The sequence below is a fragment of the Dermacentor andersoni genome, chromosome 5, assembly GCF_023375885.2.
Source record: "Dermacentor andersoni chromosome 5, qqDerAnde1_hic_scaffold, whole genome shotgun sequence".
NCBI classification, from domain to species: domain Eukaryota; kingdom Metazoa; phylum Arthropoda; class Arachnida; order Ixodida; family Ixodidae; genus Dermacentor; species Dermacentor andersoni.
This window is the reverse complement of record NC_092818.1, coordinates 93,358,949-93,376,674: the sequence shown is the minus strand read 5'-3', so window position 1 is coordinate 93,376,674 and position 17,726 is coordinate 93,358,949. Positions and strand designations below refer to the sequence as shown.

The 17,726-nt window shown below is 41.5% G+C and overlaps 1 protein-coding gene across 3 annotated transcripts in view; it reads left to right on the top strand.

The window, feature by feature from the left end:
• The window catches only part of LOC126530879 (transmembrane protein 245), a 52,397-nt gene extending 34,959 nt beyond the window's left edge, over nucleotides 1-17,438 (top strand). Inside the window, exons 12-15 of one of the 3 annotated variants that reach the window (XM_055070840.2) lie at nucleotides 3,781-3,955; nucleotides 5,086-5,265; nucleotides 10,264-10,317; nucleotides 16,646-17,438. In XM_055070840.2, coding sequence (XP_054926815.2) covers nucleotides 3,781-3,955; nucleotides 5,086-5,265; nucleotides 10,264-10,282 — 374 coding nt within the window. In that variant the 3' untranslated portion in view covers nucleotides 10,283-10,317; nucleotides 16,646-17,438. Of the gene's footprint in view, nucleotides 1-3,780; nucleotides 3,956-5,085; nucleotides 5,266-7,479; nucleotides 7,963-10,263; nucleotides 10,318-16,645 lie in introns of those variants that run through there. The other 2 variants (XM_055070841.2, XM_072288229.1) reach the window with 2 other exon arrangements.
• Nucleotides 17,439-17,726: the final 288 nt, after the last annotated feature.

The window sequence follows — 17,726 nt, the reverse complement described above, 5'->3', positions numbered from 1 at the left end:
CATCCTTCTCGGAATCCGATGTACTGCATCCGGAAACAAGCATCTTAACGGCTGAGGCCTACGCACTATTGTCGGCTGTGCAGCATATAAGGAAAACAAAACTAAAAAAATCTGCTATATATACGGACTCCCTAAGTGCTGTGAAGGCCTTAATGTCATTTTGTAAGCACAAAAATCCAGTAATCAATGAACTATATTCCGTCCTATGTAAAGCGTATATATGTAACCAGCATGTCATCATATGCTGGGTGCCGGATCATAGGGGCATCGAAGGTAACGTTCTGGCGGACCAGATGGCCACATCAATTGCATCGTATTGTGTTAATCCTACCGCTGCAGTCCCTGTCACAGATCTGAGGCCCTTTTTGCGCAGGAAACTGCGAAACTACTGGCAACGCTTGTGGGACATGGAAACAAATAATAAGCTGCACGTAATAAAGCCACAATTAGGGTTCTGGCCTTGTGCAACAAAATCACGCCGAACAGATGCCCTATTCTGTCGTCTAAGAATAGGACACACATTTGGCACCCATAATTTTTTACTCTCTGGAAATGAGCCTCCAACCTGTGGGAGATGCGGGGAGAGGCTGACCGTCCTCCACGTCCTCCTGGAGTGTCGGAAAGCCGAATCTGAGCGAAATAAACATTTTCCCTTAGCATACTGACAGCACATTCCCCTTCATCCTGTAATGTTACTCGGCCCAGAACCGCTTTTTGACACCAACGCAGTCCTAGGTTTCCTCACAGATGTTGTGTTACATGTAACTAGCCCTGTACGTTCGTAGCGCCTCCTCTCTCCAGAGGATAGCGCTGTGATAGTTGTTTCGTATAGCACATGCCTCTCGGCCCTTATGTTTCAAGGGCTCTGGCGAGGCAGTAGTGCTCTTAGACAATTTTAGCATCTCACATATTTTGTATATTGCATCATTTTTCCCAATGCATTTTAGTGTTCACAGTCCACGTCATTAATTATTGCCATAATTTTATTACGCGTAGATTTTATGCCATTTGCAGCAACGTCTTTTAGGCCCCTTTACAGCCACGTCACACTAGCTTCACAGATCCCATTAGACCACTGCAAACTCATTCACACTAGATTGGCGCTCTTTGGCCATACCTGGCCCTTGTGCCATTAAACATCAAACATTCATTCACATAGGGCAGATTCTGAAGGTAGTGGAAGTTCAATGCCCTTCCTGCTCCCCTCACAGGAGTGGTGATGTTATAGAGAGCCATGCATGGTGGCTCTGCCTTCAGTACGTGGAGAAGCGCTAAATCGTGCTTGTACCAAAGAAACTTCAGTACATCAGGGGAGCGGCATGAAATGATACCGGCGATCGCTACTCATTTTCGCATTGCCATTCTGCACCCAAAGAAATCGCTGACCCAAGCAGAATTTGAAGAGTGGACAAAGAAATGCACAGAGGTTGCCAGATGTTGGCTATACATGCACTCAAAAAATTTGGAAAGCGATTCGACCTCTACTTGATGTCAATCAAATGGGGTCATACCAGTGTGGCTATCACAATAAGTTACTGTTCACGCACCCCATTCTCACTTCGAACTCACCCAGAAAGACTTTGACCTTTGTCAACCTCAATTAGAGATTTAAAATGCCTTCGAACTTTTTGTAATCCTAGCAGGGTGCGACATCAGTGCACCATTTAGCGTGGCTTGTTCCAGTGACTGCATTAACTTTACTCCAGAATTAGGGGGAGGGGACACACATCATAAATGTAAAAAAGTCAGGAATAAAATGTTTGGCCCAGCGTATTAGCACAAACAAAGTTAAAATGGCATGCTAGGTTTTAAATGGGCATGCACATGCATACACTCATAGCTGTGCGTATGTTAGGTTCTGGTGAAGCTTTCAGGAATAGTATGAAGTGTACCCTGAAAAGGTTTAACAAGAGCTCTAGGAACCTTAGTGATTCAAGAGCGAAATTAGGAATTGTCAGAAATTCCAGGGCATTTAGTTGTTGGCTTGAGAAATAGCAGACATGCAATTCAAAGCTGTGTGAGCACTAAGGCTGGACATCAATGTGACCAGACCTATGCAGGAGTGACAGTGACTTACGTACTTTATGGTTGAAGTGGTTGTGTGGATGACTGTTTCTTTACCCAGAGTAAGGAAAATTATTGCTAAAGTCTTTCTTCAAGGCTTTAATAATGATTTTTATTGAATATGCCATAATGGTTACAGTGACATACTGTATATCAATATAAAGCTAAATAGATATGCTTCTGAAAGATATAAGTTTAAAAACTACATTTTGATGGTACTAATGTTATATAATTTGTGAAGAACAATGTTTGCTGAAATGCACAGAGAATGTTTACAGTGTTTCGCTGATAAAGTAGAAAGAAGGGATTTTTTTTCTTAAATAGCCAAAATGTTCCTACTTTAGTTGCCTGCTATACGTGAAAGTTTGAGTTCTGGCTTATAAGGGAATTAAGTGAGATACAAAAAAAGAAACTGTTTTCTACTGCATAATGGCAATTGCCTGCGTCTGGTAGTTGCAACAACTATTAGGCAAAATGTCACACTCTACTGGGTGGGCAGTAGCCAGCCTTTGCCATATGCCGTAGAGAGACTGAAAGTAAGATATAAATTTCTAACATTTCTATGACTTTTACAACATTTCAGTGAGCGCAAGAAATCGGTCATTTGTCAACAGGCAGAAAACTAAACTTGCTGTTGAATAGCCCAAGCCCATGATGGTCTAAGATAATTTTGAGGGTCTTCGTCGTCCAAATCAAAATTTTGTGACCTAACACCATCTTCAGTCTCATTTCTACTATTAACAGAAAGTTCTCAAAACTGGCATTGTTCACGTGAGAGCTCAGCTACTGGAGTGCCTGCTCTCTTCATGATCTCTGTGTGTACATCTCTGCGTGCTCATTAAAAAGTGCCTCCACACAGGGGAGAGAGAGAGAGAGAGAGAATAAAAAATCTATTCAGAAAACAATAGTTTACTCTATAGACTGTATTCTAGATGGCACTGCAAGTCCGTAAGAGTGACGAGAGTCTTGCAATCAGGTGCAGCGCTTGTGGCTGGCTCATGACCCACATTTATTGGCCGTGATAAAGAAAGTGTAACAGTTTTTGCACCTTCCTCAACACATAATCAACACATAAGCAGTGTGGATGTAGTTTGGTCCAGTTCAGTTACCTGTAAAGCTGTATTCAAGCTGCTTTGAACTAGCAGCCACAGTATACAATATGCTAACCTAAGCATTTTTTGGCAATAAACATATGCATGCATGCATGCCCTAAAATATTCCAACACTTGCTCTCACTGTGTGGGATATGATGTTAGCCACTAAAACAGCTAACTCATTTTTATTTGTTCATTAAAGAAATGTTCATCTGCCCCCCTTTTCCCCCTAGATTGCATTAGGCAAAGTAGTCTTTCATGGCATCTTGTGTTTTATTTCTTACCTCTCAATGTCTCCTTATTCCCCATCCCCACCCTTGACCCACCCTAAATCTTTCTGTTCCCCTCTTTCTCAGCGGCCTGAGGCATCGGCAAGACATCATTCGTTAATTTATATTTTTAACAAGAACAATGTTACATGTTATTAACTGCAGTGGACAAAGTTGTCATGGCGGTTATAATTTGCAGCATAGCTTTATCTAAAGCACAAAGGAGGAGCAGTTGGCCAGTGGCAATGGCCAATGGCAATGGCCTGTCGTTTACAACAAGCAGCTGTTATGATTTAGTGCAGCTCCACCTTTGGCTGTTTCATGCAACTTGCCATGCTTCCCTTTTCCCACAGCACTGGCAGCCCTGTTTGGGGCGGTGCCTTTCATTGGTGCATACTGGGCCTGCCTGCCAGCTGTGCTGGAGCTGTGGCTGGTGCAAGCGCAGCGCCTCAAGGCACTTCTCATGCTTATCTGCCAGCTGGCACCCGCCTACTTTGTTGACTGTGCCATCTATGCCGAGATTAAGGGGCAAGTATCTCTCTTGCATGCGATACCTGTTCTCAGATTGCTGGTTCTCAGATCTGGCTAAACCAGATGACAAGGAAAACAAAGCAGTCTACGAAACATGAGACATCAGGTGGGAAGATGAAACAGGGCAGAGCTGTGCTAACGATCTAATGATTAATTGTGACTAGTCATCAGTTTGAACTGATTTTGACTAACAGATTGTGCTTAGGCTTACAAACTGAGCATTAAACGATCTCACAGCCTGATCGTTAAAGGGACACGGAAGTGTAACACTTATGCAGTTCATACCCGTAAAGTATTCTTCCAGAATTTTATCTGCACTTGCCCATGTTGAATGTCACGCCCGAACTACAGCAACGGTGTGTCATTGTGATGCCACAGATTTCAATGTCTTGACTCCAGTTTGGAACCTTCCCGTGCAGAAAAATTTCTCAGAACTTTTGGGGCCGAGTCTGATTCCTTCAGATTGCAATGAAAGTTGAACAATTGGTTAAGTGCCAAGCGCTTACTGTCCCAAGTGCATACTGTCAAAACCTATGACATGAAGAATGCATGGTGTAAAAACTTCCAAGGTGGCATCACCTCTCGTCTTGGCATTCTTGTTCATCCTCTCTGGCTTAGCAGGCCTCCGTTCTTGGTAAGCTAGACCGTAGCAGCAGAGGTCTTCATATGCTTACCTGTATTCTGTTAATATGTTTCATCATTCCCTTCTATAGGCCTCTGTTGCAACTTGATTGAATCGGTTATTCTCCTGAAATCTGATTAATACATTATTGCGTATATTGTACCCTAAACACTATGTGCCCGTGCCACATGATGGCTGCGTGAGTCAAGCTGTTTAATTGCAGCTGTTAACCTAGGCAGCCATCCAGACCATTTATGGTGAAATAAAATGAATATGAATTTGAATTTTTGGAGTCGGGAGAAGTGATTTACCAATCAAGCTAAACTCTACATTCTTCTTTAGTGCCTCTTTAAGATGCAATGTGACATAAATAACTGTTGTCAATAAGGACATTTTCTGCTCGGTTTAAACCTACAGACTATGTTCAAAACCGGCGCTGCAGCTTTTCCGTGAACACACTGGCTGCCTTGTTCGCAGTGGTCATGCCCATTTCCTCGCTATGCAGGGGTGGTCATCCCTTCCTGACTGGGCTGGCGATAGCGGGCGGTGTGTTCTGCCTGGGCTTCCAGGGTGCACTGTTTGGGCCCATGCTCCTCTGTGTTCTCATTGTAGCCATGAAAGTGTACCGCTCTGTGATGCAATCCATGCCCGCTGGCACAGCGGGCCGACGCTTCAGCTTCAAGAGGTGAGGCCCTGATGCAGGGACGACTCCGCGCCTTTGCCACTCGCAGAGCTCGGCATCTGGATCGTGACCCTTTCTTGGGGCACTTTTTCTACGCCTGTAGTTGACTGCGGCTACAGCTTTCAAGATGTTTGCTTGCTTGTTGCCCTAAACAAAATGTAATATAGCTGCACCAGTAGCCTAGACCTCCTTTAGCATGGACTGTGTGAAGATGAAATCCCCTGTAAGCTGAACAGTCCGGAAGCCTTTGTTTACTTTACCATAGACTCAGTGTACTCCTGTTCAGCCAAATTTCTCGTAAAATAGATTGCCAATGTCCTTTCATGTTTATGTTAAAGGAAGTCTGTATTATGTCTTATACGTGGCCTAGACTATATTGCACATAGTTTAGGCCAAAAACAAAGGGACCAAGCAGAGTCTGAATCTTTATCTAACTAGGTTCATCAGAAAGCCTCAAAATAGACACGTGCTGGTGAGCAGCTCACTTTAGTTTTAATTATACGTTGGGTAGCTGCATTTTAATGCACTATGTACTTAAACATAAAAACATTGTTTTTAAATTTTTGGCTCCATTTACATGGGCGGCGATTTTTGAACAAAACCAACTCATCAAAGAGTTAAAGAATGGGCCTCTTCCTGCTAAAATAAGTGGTGAATGAATTAGGATTAATGCAGATTAGAAAAGTATGCTGGCACCAAACTAGCAAAAGTGGTTTGATTGCATCACTGATGCAGGTATCTTGGTTTGGTAAACATTCTGAATATCCAAGCTCCACATGTGCATCTGTAATGCCAAGTACATGGCTCTATGGGAATTCTGCGGCATGTTTTGACACAGGCCTTTAAATATGTGCTTCACCATAGTGTAGGTTGCTGGCTCACTTTGTTATGTTTTGTATGTTGCATACTTTACACTTGCAGTCAAACTGGCCTGCAATAGATAGTGGATAGTCTACAATTTGAGCACAGTGTAAGAGATTGGCTGCTCTTGGCATCATCGAACTATATACATGTCCAAGCTCTTCTGCTCATTGCGGCATGTCAGGGCACCAGATGTTGCAGTGAAAGCGCCCTTTGACAGGACATTGCAGGTTGCAATATAGGCAAATACCATTCGCCAAAAAATTTTCTATATACATGAGCAACGACTAAAACAAGTCGCCATGCTATCTAATGTTGTGCATCTTCTATTGAGACTCACACTTCATGTATGCACATCTTTTCTTGCTGACCTGTCTGTCTGCTCGAACCATAAACATACAAGAGGGCTGCTTTGTGGACTGTTAAGATGCATGTTTGAACAAGAGGTTTAGGATGAAGCTTTCTCTGGTGGCTGACTGTTCATTGCAAAGCAAATGAAGTTAATCTTTTGAGCTGGACCTCTGTGTTGAATGCATGTCATGGCAGCTTAAGGTAGCACAGTGTTACCAAGTACATATTCAAGGTGTCTTCTATGCCACTGCCAAAACAAATCAAATTTGTACTTACATGCTCATTTACAGATTGTTATGAAGAGGAAGTGTCAGGCAAATGAAATAATATAGAGTGCTGAGCTAAATGGTTCACATAGATTTTGATAAAATAATTCAGTGTGCTAGATGGATACCTTGAACAAGATGCAGCATCACATAATGGCACTCACAACTTTCCTCTTACATTATTTTCTTAATTAGGTTAATGTGAGCAAAATCACAGCCATAACTTCTCAGGCTAACACTCGTGAAAAGAAATCGGTACCGTAAAGTGTTATCAAAGGCTGGCTTACAAATTAATACTATGAAACCCCTCAGCAGGTCCATGGGCACAGTGATGCCCTCCGCCTAATCAGTACAGCAGTACTATTCAACTCAAGTCTATATCGACACATTACAATGCATATGCAAATGATAAGATCGCAAACTCCTCAACGACATGTTAGGCTACACATTTAGACAATGACTGTCCCTGCAAGCATGCCCAACAGCAGCAAGCAGAAAGCGTGTCTTCAACATGTATGTTTGTGAGGTGTGGGTCTGGACAGCAAATGCACAGTATTAGGCAGCGCAGTGATGTGGCGTGATTTCCCTGATCTTTTGTTGCCAGTGAAATAATCCTGTGTGCTTACAACAAAACAGTAAACAGAGTGCTTAACGGCCACCAAGATGTAATGCATAGTGCAAATTGTGGTGTGGGCTAACGCATTCGGCAAGAGGAATAACTGTGTTCTGCCCATTGTAGGTTTTATTTGCCACAGCGAAACCAGATGGTCAAGCTCTTTACATCATCAGTGCTAATTTGAGAAATTGACATCAGCAGCAAGATCAATGCTTGACCTCTTCACCCTCTGTGCAGGGGGCTTAAACTGCTTGCTTGATCGATCTGGTGCGTTAAACAGGCTGAAATAGTGTGCTCATTTAGGTTGCTTTCTTTTATGTTTTTGGCAGACAACTTGTCAGTAAATACATAGGCATCTAATGTTGGACTTTCATGTATACTTTATTTGGTGCAGAGCGTACATCAGCCTCACTGAATTATTATAAAGACAAGCTCTTCATTTCTTTAGATGGAGAATCAAATGCAATAATGTAATGTTTTGAAAACAGTGACAGCAGCTCTCCGTTATAGCTAGATTATACCACTACTGTACAACTGCAGCAGACAATGCCAGTGCTTTATTGGTTGCTAGCAGCTGAACATAGTACAGTCTATTAAGTTTACCTACAAAGAGTTTACGTTAAAGTAGGTGCGCTGTGGCCATACCTCTATAAATTATATTTAACCTGTCAAAACTTATCTATGCTAACATTCTTAGTATGGGATTATTCAGAAAATCTTGCAAACAATCTTGAATTTCCTTCTTATTTGCAGTTATTCTGTGTATACCTCTTGCAGGCACATGCATTCGTAAAGCTTTGTGCTGAAGCGCTTTGCTTAGCCTGTCTCTTAGGTGAAATATCCGAGTTCAGGATTCTTGGTGAAATCCCATTTGCTGGGTCATTCAAAAGTACGCCTTCTTGAGTGAACATAAATTTCTCTGCTGCTTTAAAGTGAAGTCCAATGCTTAAACAAAAAGAAAAACAGCAGTTCCGGTGCACTGATATCTGCATAATTCACTCTAGATGTGCTAGATCTTGATATAATGCTCGTATAACATTTCCTGGAACTCAAAATATTCTGCATACAACTAATTAGACGTCTACTCCAAATTCATTTTCACTACACTAAAATTCTTGAGGATGTTCTCTTTATTGCAATTCAAAAGAAACACTACTACGTATATGCCACAGGAGTATGCCATTTATAAAAAGTGAAGTGAAGGCAGTGAAGCCAGGGCAAACAAAACATAATGAGGTATTCAAGTGCCATGGTCACCATGTGCCATCTAATGTATGTTTCAGTGAACACATAGCATTTTTAATGAGGAACATGCCTTTGATTCAGGACAAGATGGACTCAGCATCTGGGAAAGAGCTGGGCTTGCTGTCTGTATAGAAAGTGTTAAAGGAGTACTGACATTACATTTTTTACTTGTCTCCTTTTTCTTTCTTTGCAAATAAATGAAGGTCGCAACACCCTCTAAACTTCAGAAGAAAGTACCGGCTAGTGCCAGAGTGCCCTAGATAATTTGCAATACTATACACTCGTTTCTACAAACCAGTGCTGATTTCAGTACCAAGGAAGTACGATGTCACGATACACTGGCTTGCTCTGTGACTGCCACATATGAGTGGAGCTGAAAGAAACGTGAGCAGTACTCTAGCTAATGTTTTTATAACTGGCGCAACCATGCCATGTCTTATTGCTACATGATATCAGCAAATTTTGCTATGTCGGTATAGCGCCGACGGTGCGAAGTCGGGCTTTTGAGACCAACTTTAGTATCAAATTAAAATAATTCAGACCTCAATATAATGAATACACATTTATAATTATTGGATATAACGAATTAAATATACAGTTTGGTAGGTCATTCTTCATTTCAATGGAGTATTCTGCACTAACGAGAGCAGAAACACTGGATGCATCATGAGATCTTGTTATATCGAAGCAAATTTGTTTGCATGTAGCTATAAATATGTCAAAATCTAAAAATAATTGGCTCAAAAATGTCGAATACATTTGCCAATAAAATTTTCAGATGCCTGATTGTTCGAACCCGCATGTTTCCTTGCACCTGTGGCACCACCACCGAAATTTCGGACGACACATGGTGTGCCACTCAATTTTTTAGGATTGGCGACTGTACTTAGTAAGCGCAGCTTCAAATGTGTGGAGGAATTCTCCATGGTGAAATGGCACAATCTGGACATGCCTTGGGCCACAACTGACAGCGCCAGCCTGGCGATTCTGTGTGATCACACTGAACGCATCACTGTGTGCACAGACTAATTAATTTATTGTTGCTCTCATGCAACGTACTGGCATGACAAGCTGCCAACAAGCTGTCAAAATCCACAGGTGACTCCTTGCAGGCTTATTAGAGGCATCAGGCTTGCATTTCTTTCACCTAGACATGATCACACTTTTATTTTACATCAATATTAGTGCGTGCGCTCATAACAAATGTTGGATCTAACGAACGATTTGTCTTGCTGGATGCAACTTGATTATGACGAGGTCTTGTGTTTCCCAACCTGCATATTTGCCCGGTGTGATCGTGTTATGAGTGAGGAGCACGTGGTAGTTTCGACAACTTCAAAAATATTTGTCAGTACTCCTTGAACACCATTTTAACAAGCCATACTCGCAGATTAGGTGCTTCAGAATAAGTTGCTGTGCTTTCTGTTGGGAGAAATAGAGCTTGCGAAAGCCTGCAGTGGTGTGCGTACATGGTTTGGTGCTGGCCATTTAACTTTTATCACATGTGCAGTGAGGCTAGAACTTTTGCAGCAAGGAGGCTTTGGTCATGGCACTGCGCATCACTGTTCACCAAGAAAAGTGTACTGCACGCTGTAATCTTTTATTTTTGCTTCTTGCTGTTTACTTTTGGTTGTGGTGCCAATGGGTGTTGCTTCTGTTTAGGATGTTCACAATAGACTAGCGTGGCATGGCGCACATCACCCCTGTGGATCCAAGGTGAGAGGCTCATTAGCTTCGTGAAATTGGCCTGCTTTTTCTCTATTTTGCGAACATTTGTTTTTTTTTTAACACCACGTAAGCTAAGCTCCTGCTTTTCCCATTCTCCTGGCTGCCCTTGTCACTAATCGCATGTGTACTTGTATGGGTGACAGCTGGTGACGCCTTTTAACTGTTTCCTTACTGTTAATGAAAGTGCTGCTTTGCAGTGATTCTAGTGAGGGCTCAACCTTTTCTTTTATTTGACAAATAGTACTTGTCTGTTCAATGACAGTAAAGAAGTAATCGGGCAAGATGTTCTACTCAGTGGAAGTGGGCACTGAAAAAAAGAAAAGGATTGTTTTTGACTTTTACTGTACTGAAGTGCAGTGTCATTAAACAAGGATTAATGAAAATCTGAAGCATATGAAATACACCTGTAGTGAAGTGTCAATTTAGACCAGCTTCTTTCTGACAAGCTTGTCTAGCATTGGAGCTACCAGCTGAGGTATGCACACGTCTAATAAAAAATGGCTGTTCATGTAGGTGAGAGGTGTATCACTACAGGCAGTCAACTTCATGCGCACACTGTGCACAATACCTTTTGCTTATGTAGTTGGAGTTTAATAGAAAAGCACTGGGAACACACCTGAAGTGTGAAGTGTGAAAGTTGATGTCTGCTGACAAGGCATAGCAGTATAAGCTGGTAATCTGAAGGACCAACACAGTCTACAAAGTCCTTGTTGCCGCTGTCACCAGGGCAAATACAGCAAACGTTGCCTAGCAAGCTGGCTGCTCTCTGTGGCTGATGTCCTATTGGTCAGTGTTATGCAAAGCGTGAAAAAGGCACACTTGAGCCATAGATGAGAGAAGGCAAATGTAAGAGAAGGATATGCCTCATAAGTCGAAGGTGCCATTCCGGGGTGAGATCTTGTAACACTTTACTTTGTGATGGTTTAGAAAGCAAACCGTTCGGCTGCCCTAGCATGATTGGTCAGAATCGCTTTTTCATTAGCAAAGATGCCATTCTGACCAGCCACATGAGGGCAAGTGAATGGTTCACCTTCCGAACCGTTATAATATTGCACACCAGGATGGCTTTGTGGAGAGTGGAGTGGCCCTCTCCCGAGTTTTTTTCTTCCTTTCTCCATGTTTGTGCTACTAGTTTTGCAATGTGCTGTGCATGCTGACAGCTATGGTTGACAATAGAGGGTTTCATCTTGTTGGTAAACATATTTTCCTTTACTGGGTTACCAGAGCCCTGAAAGGCAGTAACAAAGTTGGTAACAACACAAATTAAATTATTAAATAAAAAAATTAAATTATGGGGTTTTACATGCCAAGACCACTAATCTGATTATGAAGCACGCCGCAGTGGGGGACTCCGGATTAATTTTGACCACCTGGGGTTCTTTACGTCCATCTAAGTTTAAGTACATGGGTGTTTTTGCATTTCGCCCTCATCGACATGCAGCTGCTGTGGCCAGGATTTGATCCCGCAGCCTCGTGCTTAGCAGCGCAACACCAAAGCCCCTAAGCAACCATAGCAGATCAACATCTTGTGATGCTTTATCCAACTACAATGTGTCTTATACACTTTTATGTAGCTTGAATGTTCTGATCAAAAAAAGAAAATCTTGATATGACTTCACATTAATGATTGTGTCGCTACCAATGCTTTACACCAGAATTTAAGTGGAATATTGCAGGTCACTGCAGTTTTAGCTTTGGTGTGTTCTCTGGTTAAACTCTGCATCACAAGAAGTCGCTACCAGTATTGTTGCTGCCGTACACCTCTCCGCTAACCCACCATTCTGCAAATGGCAATATGTTTACGAGCAAGCTAAAAACTCTCTTACTGCCCTGGCCAAGGTTGCCCTTTTAAAGATTCCAAAAGCGAAAAAAAAAAGACAGATGCAAAACTGAATGTGCTGTCTTCAAACCACTTAGCACAAAGCACGTTTTGCTGAACAATTCTGAAGTCATTCTTCAGCAGTTCTACAAGAAAGCCATTTGTCACTTTCTCCTAGTACAGTAAGGAAAGAGTTATGACTTGCTCTCCCAATGTTGTTTGTATGCAACTCAGTTTAGTACGGCACAAGGGCACTACCGCTATTTATGACCATATTTTCATGCATCAACGCAGGACCCATGCAAATTTTTGCTAGGATTTGTCCAAGCCCGCATGCATAGGCATGATAAGTGAGAGCTAAGTAAGCACACTGAAATGTGTCATTTACGTGGGAACATCCAGGGACCACAGATATTTGTGCTAGTTATGAAAATTTTTAAGTACGTTTAAATAAGACATGATCTAAAACGGAACTGTTTTATTGTACAAATGGATGTAGTGCATACTTTGTTTCGTTTGAGCAGATACATATTAAGAAGGACAGGGATACAAACACACACACTATCCAGTCGGGCTCAAGGTTACCAGGTCAATGTCACTATTTTGTACTAGCACCCATCAATGTACACAGGAGCCTGAATATCAAACAAGGGCCATTTTAATTATTCATGCCTTATGAGTGACCTCCGCTCTACTGTTCTTGGCTGAACTCTTCTGGCTCTGAACTGAAAAGCCAAAGCGTTAATAAATATGCACTCAAACCACGGAAAACCAAGCAAGGTTACGGGTTTTTTAAAGATAACTGCAATTTTAAAGGAAGTTTGAGTTCGAGTCAACACCTGTCAACTGTATATTGACATGCACATGCAACATGTGTATCTGCCAAGTTGGTCACTTTAACCTGAAGTGAATTTGGGCCTGTTGTATCACCTAGTTTTCGTTATGGTGGTACTTTAGACTTGGGCTTGCTAATGCTTTTCTTCTTCTAAATGTCCTATGTATTCTAAATTTTAATTTGTACTCCTTGATTTTACAAGTTTTATGCCTGGTATAATTTCAAATTGGTCTCGAATGGCACATACTTAAGATCCATAACTCTCGCTACACATAATAGTAAACACTTAAAAAATACCTCCGTGACTGCTTGGCAGAATTGTGATCAATGATAGCATTCTTATGCCAATTCTTCATTTGTGTTTTTGAACAACCTCGTCCACATGTGAAAACTTAAGTAAGATATATGTATGATTAACATGAGCCAAGTTTCTGAGATTGTCTGAGTGACACTCCACTTGTTTCAAGACATTTTTGGATAGGTGTTGCCAGTTATTTGGGCTTGTTTTGAGACAACTGTTGGCTTATCTTCATCAGGACGCCTTTCTGCCATTCACATTGAAGCATAAGAATTCTTTATTTTTTTTAACTGTTGCAATATACTATGCTAATGCTCACAAATGGGTGCAAAACTTCAGTGCAGAATACAGAAGCTGGAGAGATCTTGCTGGGATGTATAGTCTCTTGGTTGCTTAAGCTTCCCATCCAAAAGCTCGTGCTGGTAGTGGTGGGTCTCCTCGATTTGTTGTCCCGGACTGTCCTGGACTGCCTGAGATGCTGCATGTGCCTACATTCATTGGCTGAAAGCAGCACCTGAGGCAGTGCAGGACAACAAGTCAGAGAGACCCAGTATGTTTGCTCTCGCCACTGTACATTCACAACAATCAACATTCACCGCTGACAACATGTAGTCTGCAGATGTTATCACCAAAGCACAGGAGGCTTTAAAGAAAGGCGTTGTTTCTACGAAGTGAATACTGTAAGGAAGAAGGCATAAGCTCTTGCCCTCACTCTTCTAAAGCATGTGAAATGCCGAAATTCTCTTGTTGGGGAAACTGCTGAACCAACATAAATTTTGCACATAAAACGAAGTTAAACGCCATTAACTGCATTGTTGTTGTCGTGTGTAAATGCAGAAAATGCACATAGTTAACCGTGCATTATTTAACATATTTATTTAGTCCTCACTTTTTCTTTTATAATTGTAAAAGATTAGTAAATACTGCTTGCATGGATATAAATTGAACTTAAACATAATGCTAGTAACTTGAAATTTTCTGGCAACTTGAAAGATAGAGAGAAACAGGATTCTGTACATAATGCAAACTAAGAGGGCATAATGTACGTAGCCACGGGTGCCACCACGGGTGTTTCATAAATGTGCTGCTAGCACATCTTAGACCAGCTGCACATGCGTCGGAGTATGTCTGGAGTGCATGACAGCAGATAATTCATCGTCATCGGCGAAAACCAAAAAGCTCTTGTAATTCGCTGTGTTATTGAACGTGTTAGTGTGTCTGAGCACTAACTTATTTTAATAGTTTGCTTATGTAAAATAATTGTCCACATGAGTTTTACAATTCTTATCAAGTCATATTCTGTAGAATGACGTGCAGTAGATACAGCGCCTGGCAGCTGCTGTTTACAGAATACTGGTATCTGTTTTCGTAGTATTGCAGACACAGCAATTCAGTATCTTCTATATTTTCCCATTTTTGTAGCCATGCAGCTAAATCACAGATACCTGCTCCCAACTTTTACAAGATTTGTTTCTTTCAAATTTAACAAATTTCACACAAATCGGTTCAGCAGTTGGCCACGGTTAAGATCATTTATGCATTTTTCATGTATTTGGAACAAATTGGGCAAAAGCTAAACCTTTTACATTAGTGTGGAGGGCACAGTTCCGTGGAGCCCAGAGGCCTTCAATCAATGCATGCGACCTGAAAGCATGTGCTCTTAGAGCAGTTATAGCAAACCAGCATGTGCATCTTGCTACATGTCCTTGTCCATAGAACTGTACACCACCCATGCCCCACCTTTACTTTATTAATTTTTAAGCCCAATTAATTGCTTCATAACACATAGGCCTGTCACCTTATCTTTCTATCCTAGCTTGGCAACAATTCCCTAATGAACTAAACTAGTAAGTGTGACACAAGGCATAGCAAATAAGCATGCTATTTGCACAGGGAGCACATGGCATGCTTTTAGACTTTGCTATGTTGATGTGTGATAACGTTGATCAGCCTTTTTCTTTGTCTCTTTGTTAGCACGAGGCCCAGGCAGGTGCCCAGCCTATATATTTCTCTATAATCCTTCCAGAGCTAAGTCAAAAAACGCTACTAGAAATCTTTATTTTACACTTCTTTTTTACACTTGGTTAATTGTTCTTGGCAGTGTTCTTCCTGCGTATCTTTCCTGCGCAAGTCCATTTGATGCAACTCCTCTTGTTTGTAAAGAAAAGGAGAGGTGTATCTCACAGGCTTACCATGAGATACACCTTATTTAATTTCTTTTTTGCGGGTTTACGCGTCTTTTATGGCGAACAGTGGGCATTATTCACAACTGTACTAGTAAAAGTACGCCCCCCCCCCCCCCCCCCTTTCCGGAAAAAAATCCTGGGTACGTGCCTGACGAGGCCTATGCTGGCATCGGGGTGAACAAAGACTATGAAAAGCAATGCATGTGCTCAAACTGGCGGAAAACAAAACACTTATTTGTTTGAGAATGTTATGTACCATTTCACATCATTTTGCAGTGCTCGCCTTTACCAACTGTTGCTGTCTTAAAGTGCCAAAAACGACCACACCTCCTTGGACACATTTGTGCATGGAGGAAAGACATTACCATCGTGATGAATCCACATAGTATTGTTCTCTGCCACTTCTCATGAAGGGTGCCTTATTTCAATGGTTAAACATGCACTTTCACTTTATGTGTCTTGTATGTGATAACATCGTAGAGGGAGAAGTGCACCAGTGTGTTGAAACGAGTGTTTGTAAGCATCATGCCATTGTACAAACTTGTGAATCAGATAACACAATGCACAATCAACCCTTCTTAAACATAAGAATTCTTTACAGAGCAAAACCAAATGCTGTACATGAACTTAACACATTTGAACGAATTTGATCGGAGTGGTGTGCAGAAATTCCACACATATTGAAAATTTTTCACACATTAAGTAACTCCATGCAAATGAAATTACTCTTTAACACTCTCCTGTAATACTCCTGAATGTGCACAGACTATATCTTTTGACAGCATCAGAACAAAGATGATTAAATGCCAGTTTTGGACTATGCCTCTGCAGTCCAGTGTAGAATGTGGCAATGGCCATCAAGCTTTTTGTGAAAGGTTTATAGCTTTTGTGTGCAGACACAAAGTAATAAATTAAAGAGAAAGAACTCTCAGTTTTTAATGCAAATGCAGCTTCTAACTTTAATCACAACTGCTAGAAGACTACTTAGTGCACTGAATGTGTTATGGCTCTGCATTCGCTCAATGAGCCCCGTATTACATTTAGCTAGTGGCGAGTACCATGACCATAATGCTGTCATTGTGCTCACAACAGCATTATGTTGAGACTGCACAAGTACTTGCGAGTCGGCAAGTGTACTGCACAGCAGTGATCCCTTGCATGTTCACTTTCTCTTCCAGGTACAACAGCAGATGAAGCATCCTGGCGTCCACTGACAACCTGCCTCGTTACCAGCTGCTAGTCATTTTGTGCCTTGCTCAGCCGATTTCAGATTGCCAATGTATGCCTTCCGTCTGCAGCGCACAACAGCCTCTGCAGCCTACATCCTTTGGCTTGTGCAAGCACCTTCTTATGTTTACACAATGTTTCCTTATCATATGTATTCTATGCCAATTGGTGCAGCACAGCAGAATATAACACGTTGTTGTCGCTTCGTGTAAATGTCTTGAAAATATGTCGAAGCAATAATACTCGCAATGTCACAAATTCTCCTCGTGCTTGCATTTCTACACGGCCTAAGTACTACTAACACCAAAGAACATTTTGTAATTTTACTGGTCACATCATTTGTTGAAGCTTGCTTTGTGGTCATCGGGCCACGTGACCAGGAATGGCAACTTTTTGTGTGTGAATTGTATACGTCCAGAAAGCATTGTTATGGGCAAAACCTTGCATTTGACTAGTGCAGATAAGAATTTTTACCAAGCACAATAATTTCAGTGATGGATCTGTATCTGCTAGTTCCTCTAATACTGTGTGATTCAAGGATGAATGTTGAATAGATCAGTGGCAGGTAACTTGGTTCCTCAATATTGCCTCCCATCATGTTGCTTGTTGCCTAATCCTTGTTGGTACAGAAGCTGCTTGCTATTCAGACTATCGACAATATACATCAGATCTGGAGGATGCAACTATTGATGTTATTTAAACTATTGATGTTATTTACAAAATAAAGGTTGTGTTTAATGGAAATGTGTGTGTACAAATTTCTGAATTGAAGTGAATGGAAATCATTTGGAATTGTCTACTGCTGTATTTTCAACAAGTAGCAAATGAAAGATGGAGGGGAAAAAACTACTTGTTAGCATATTTATGAACGCTCTTAGCTGAGGGCATACATCGAAATAATGGGTGGAGAGCAAACCCCCCAAAGGTCAGCAATGATTTCCAAAAGCAATCTTGAGTTGATGTACTCTTCATAGTGATTACTCAAGCTGGCAGATGTTTGCATGAAGAACATAAAAAAACTTTGCAAAGGCC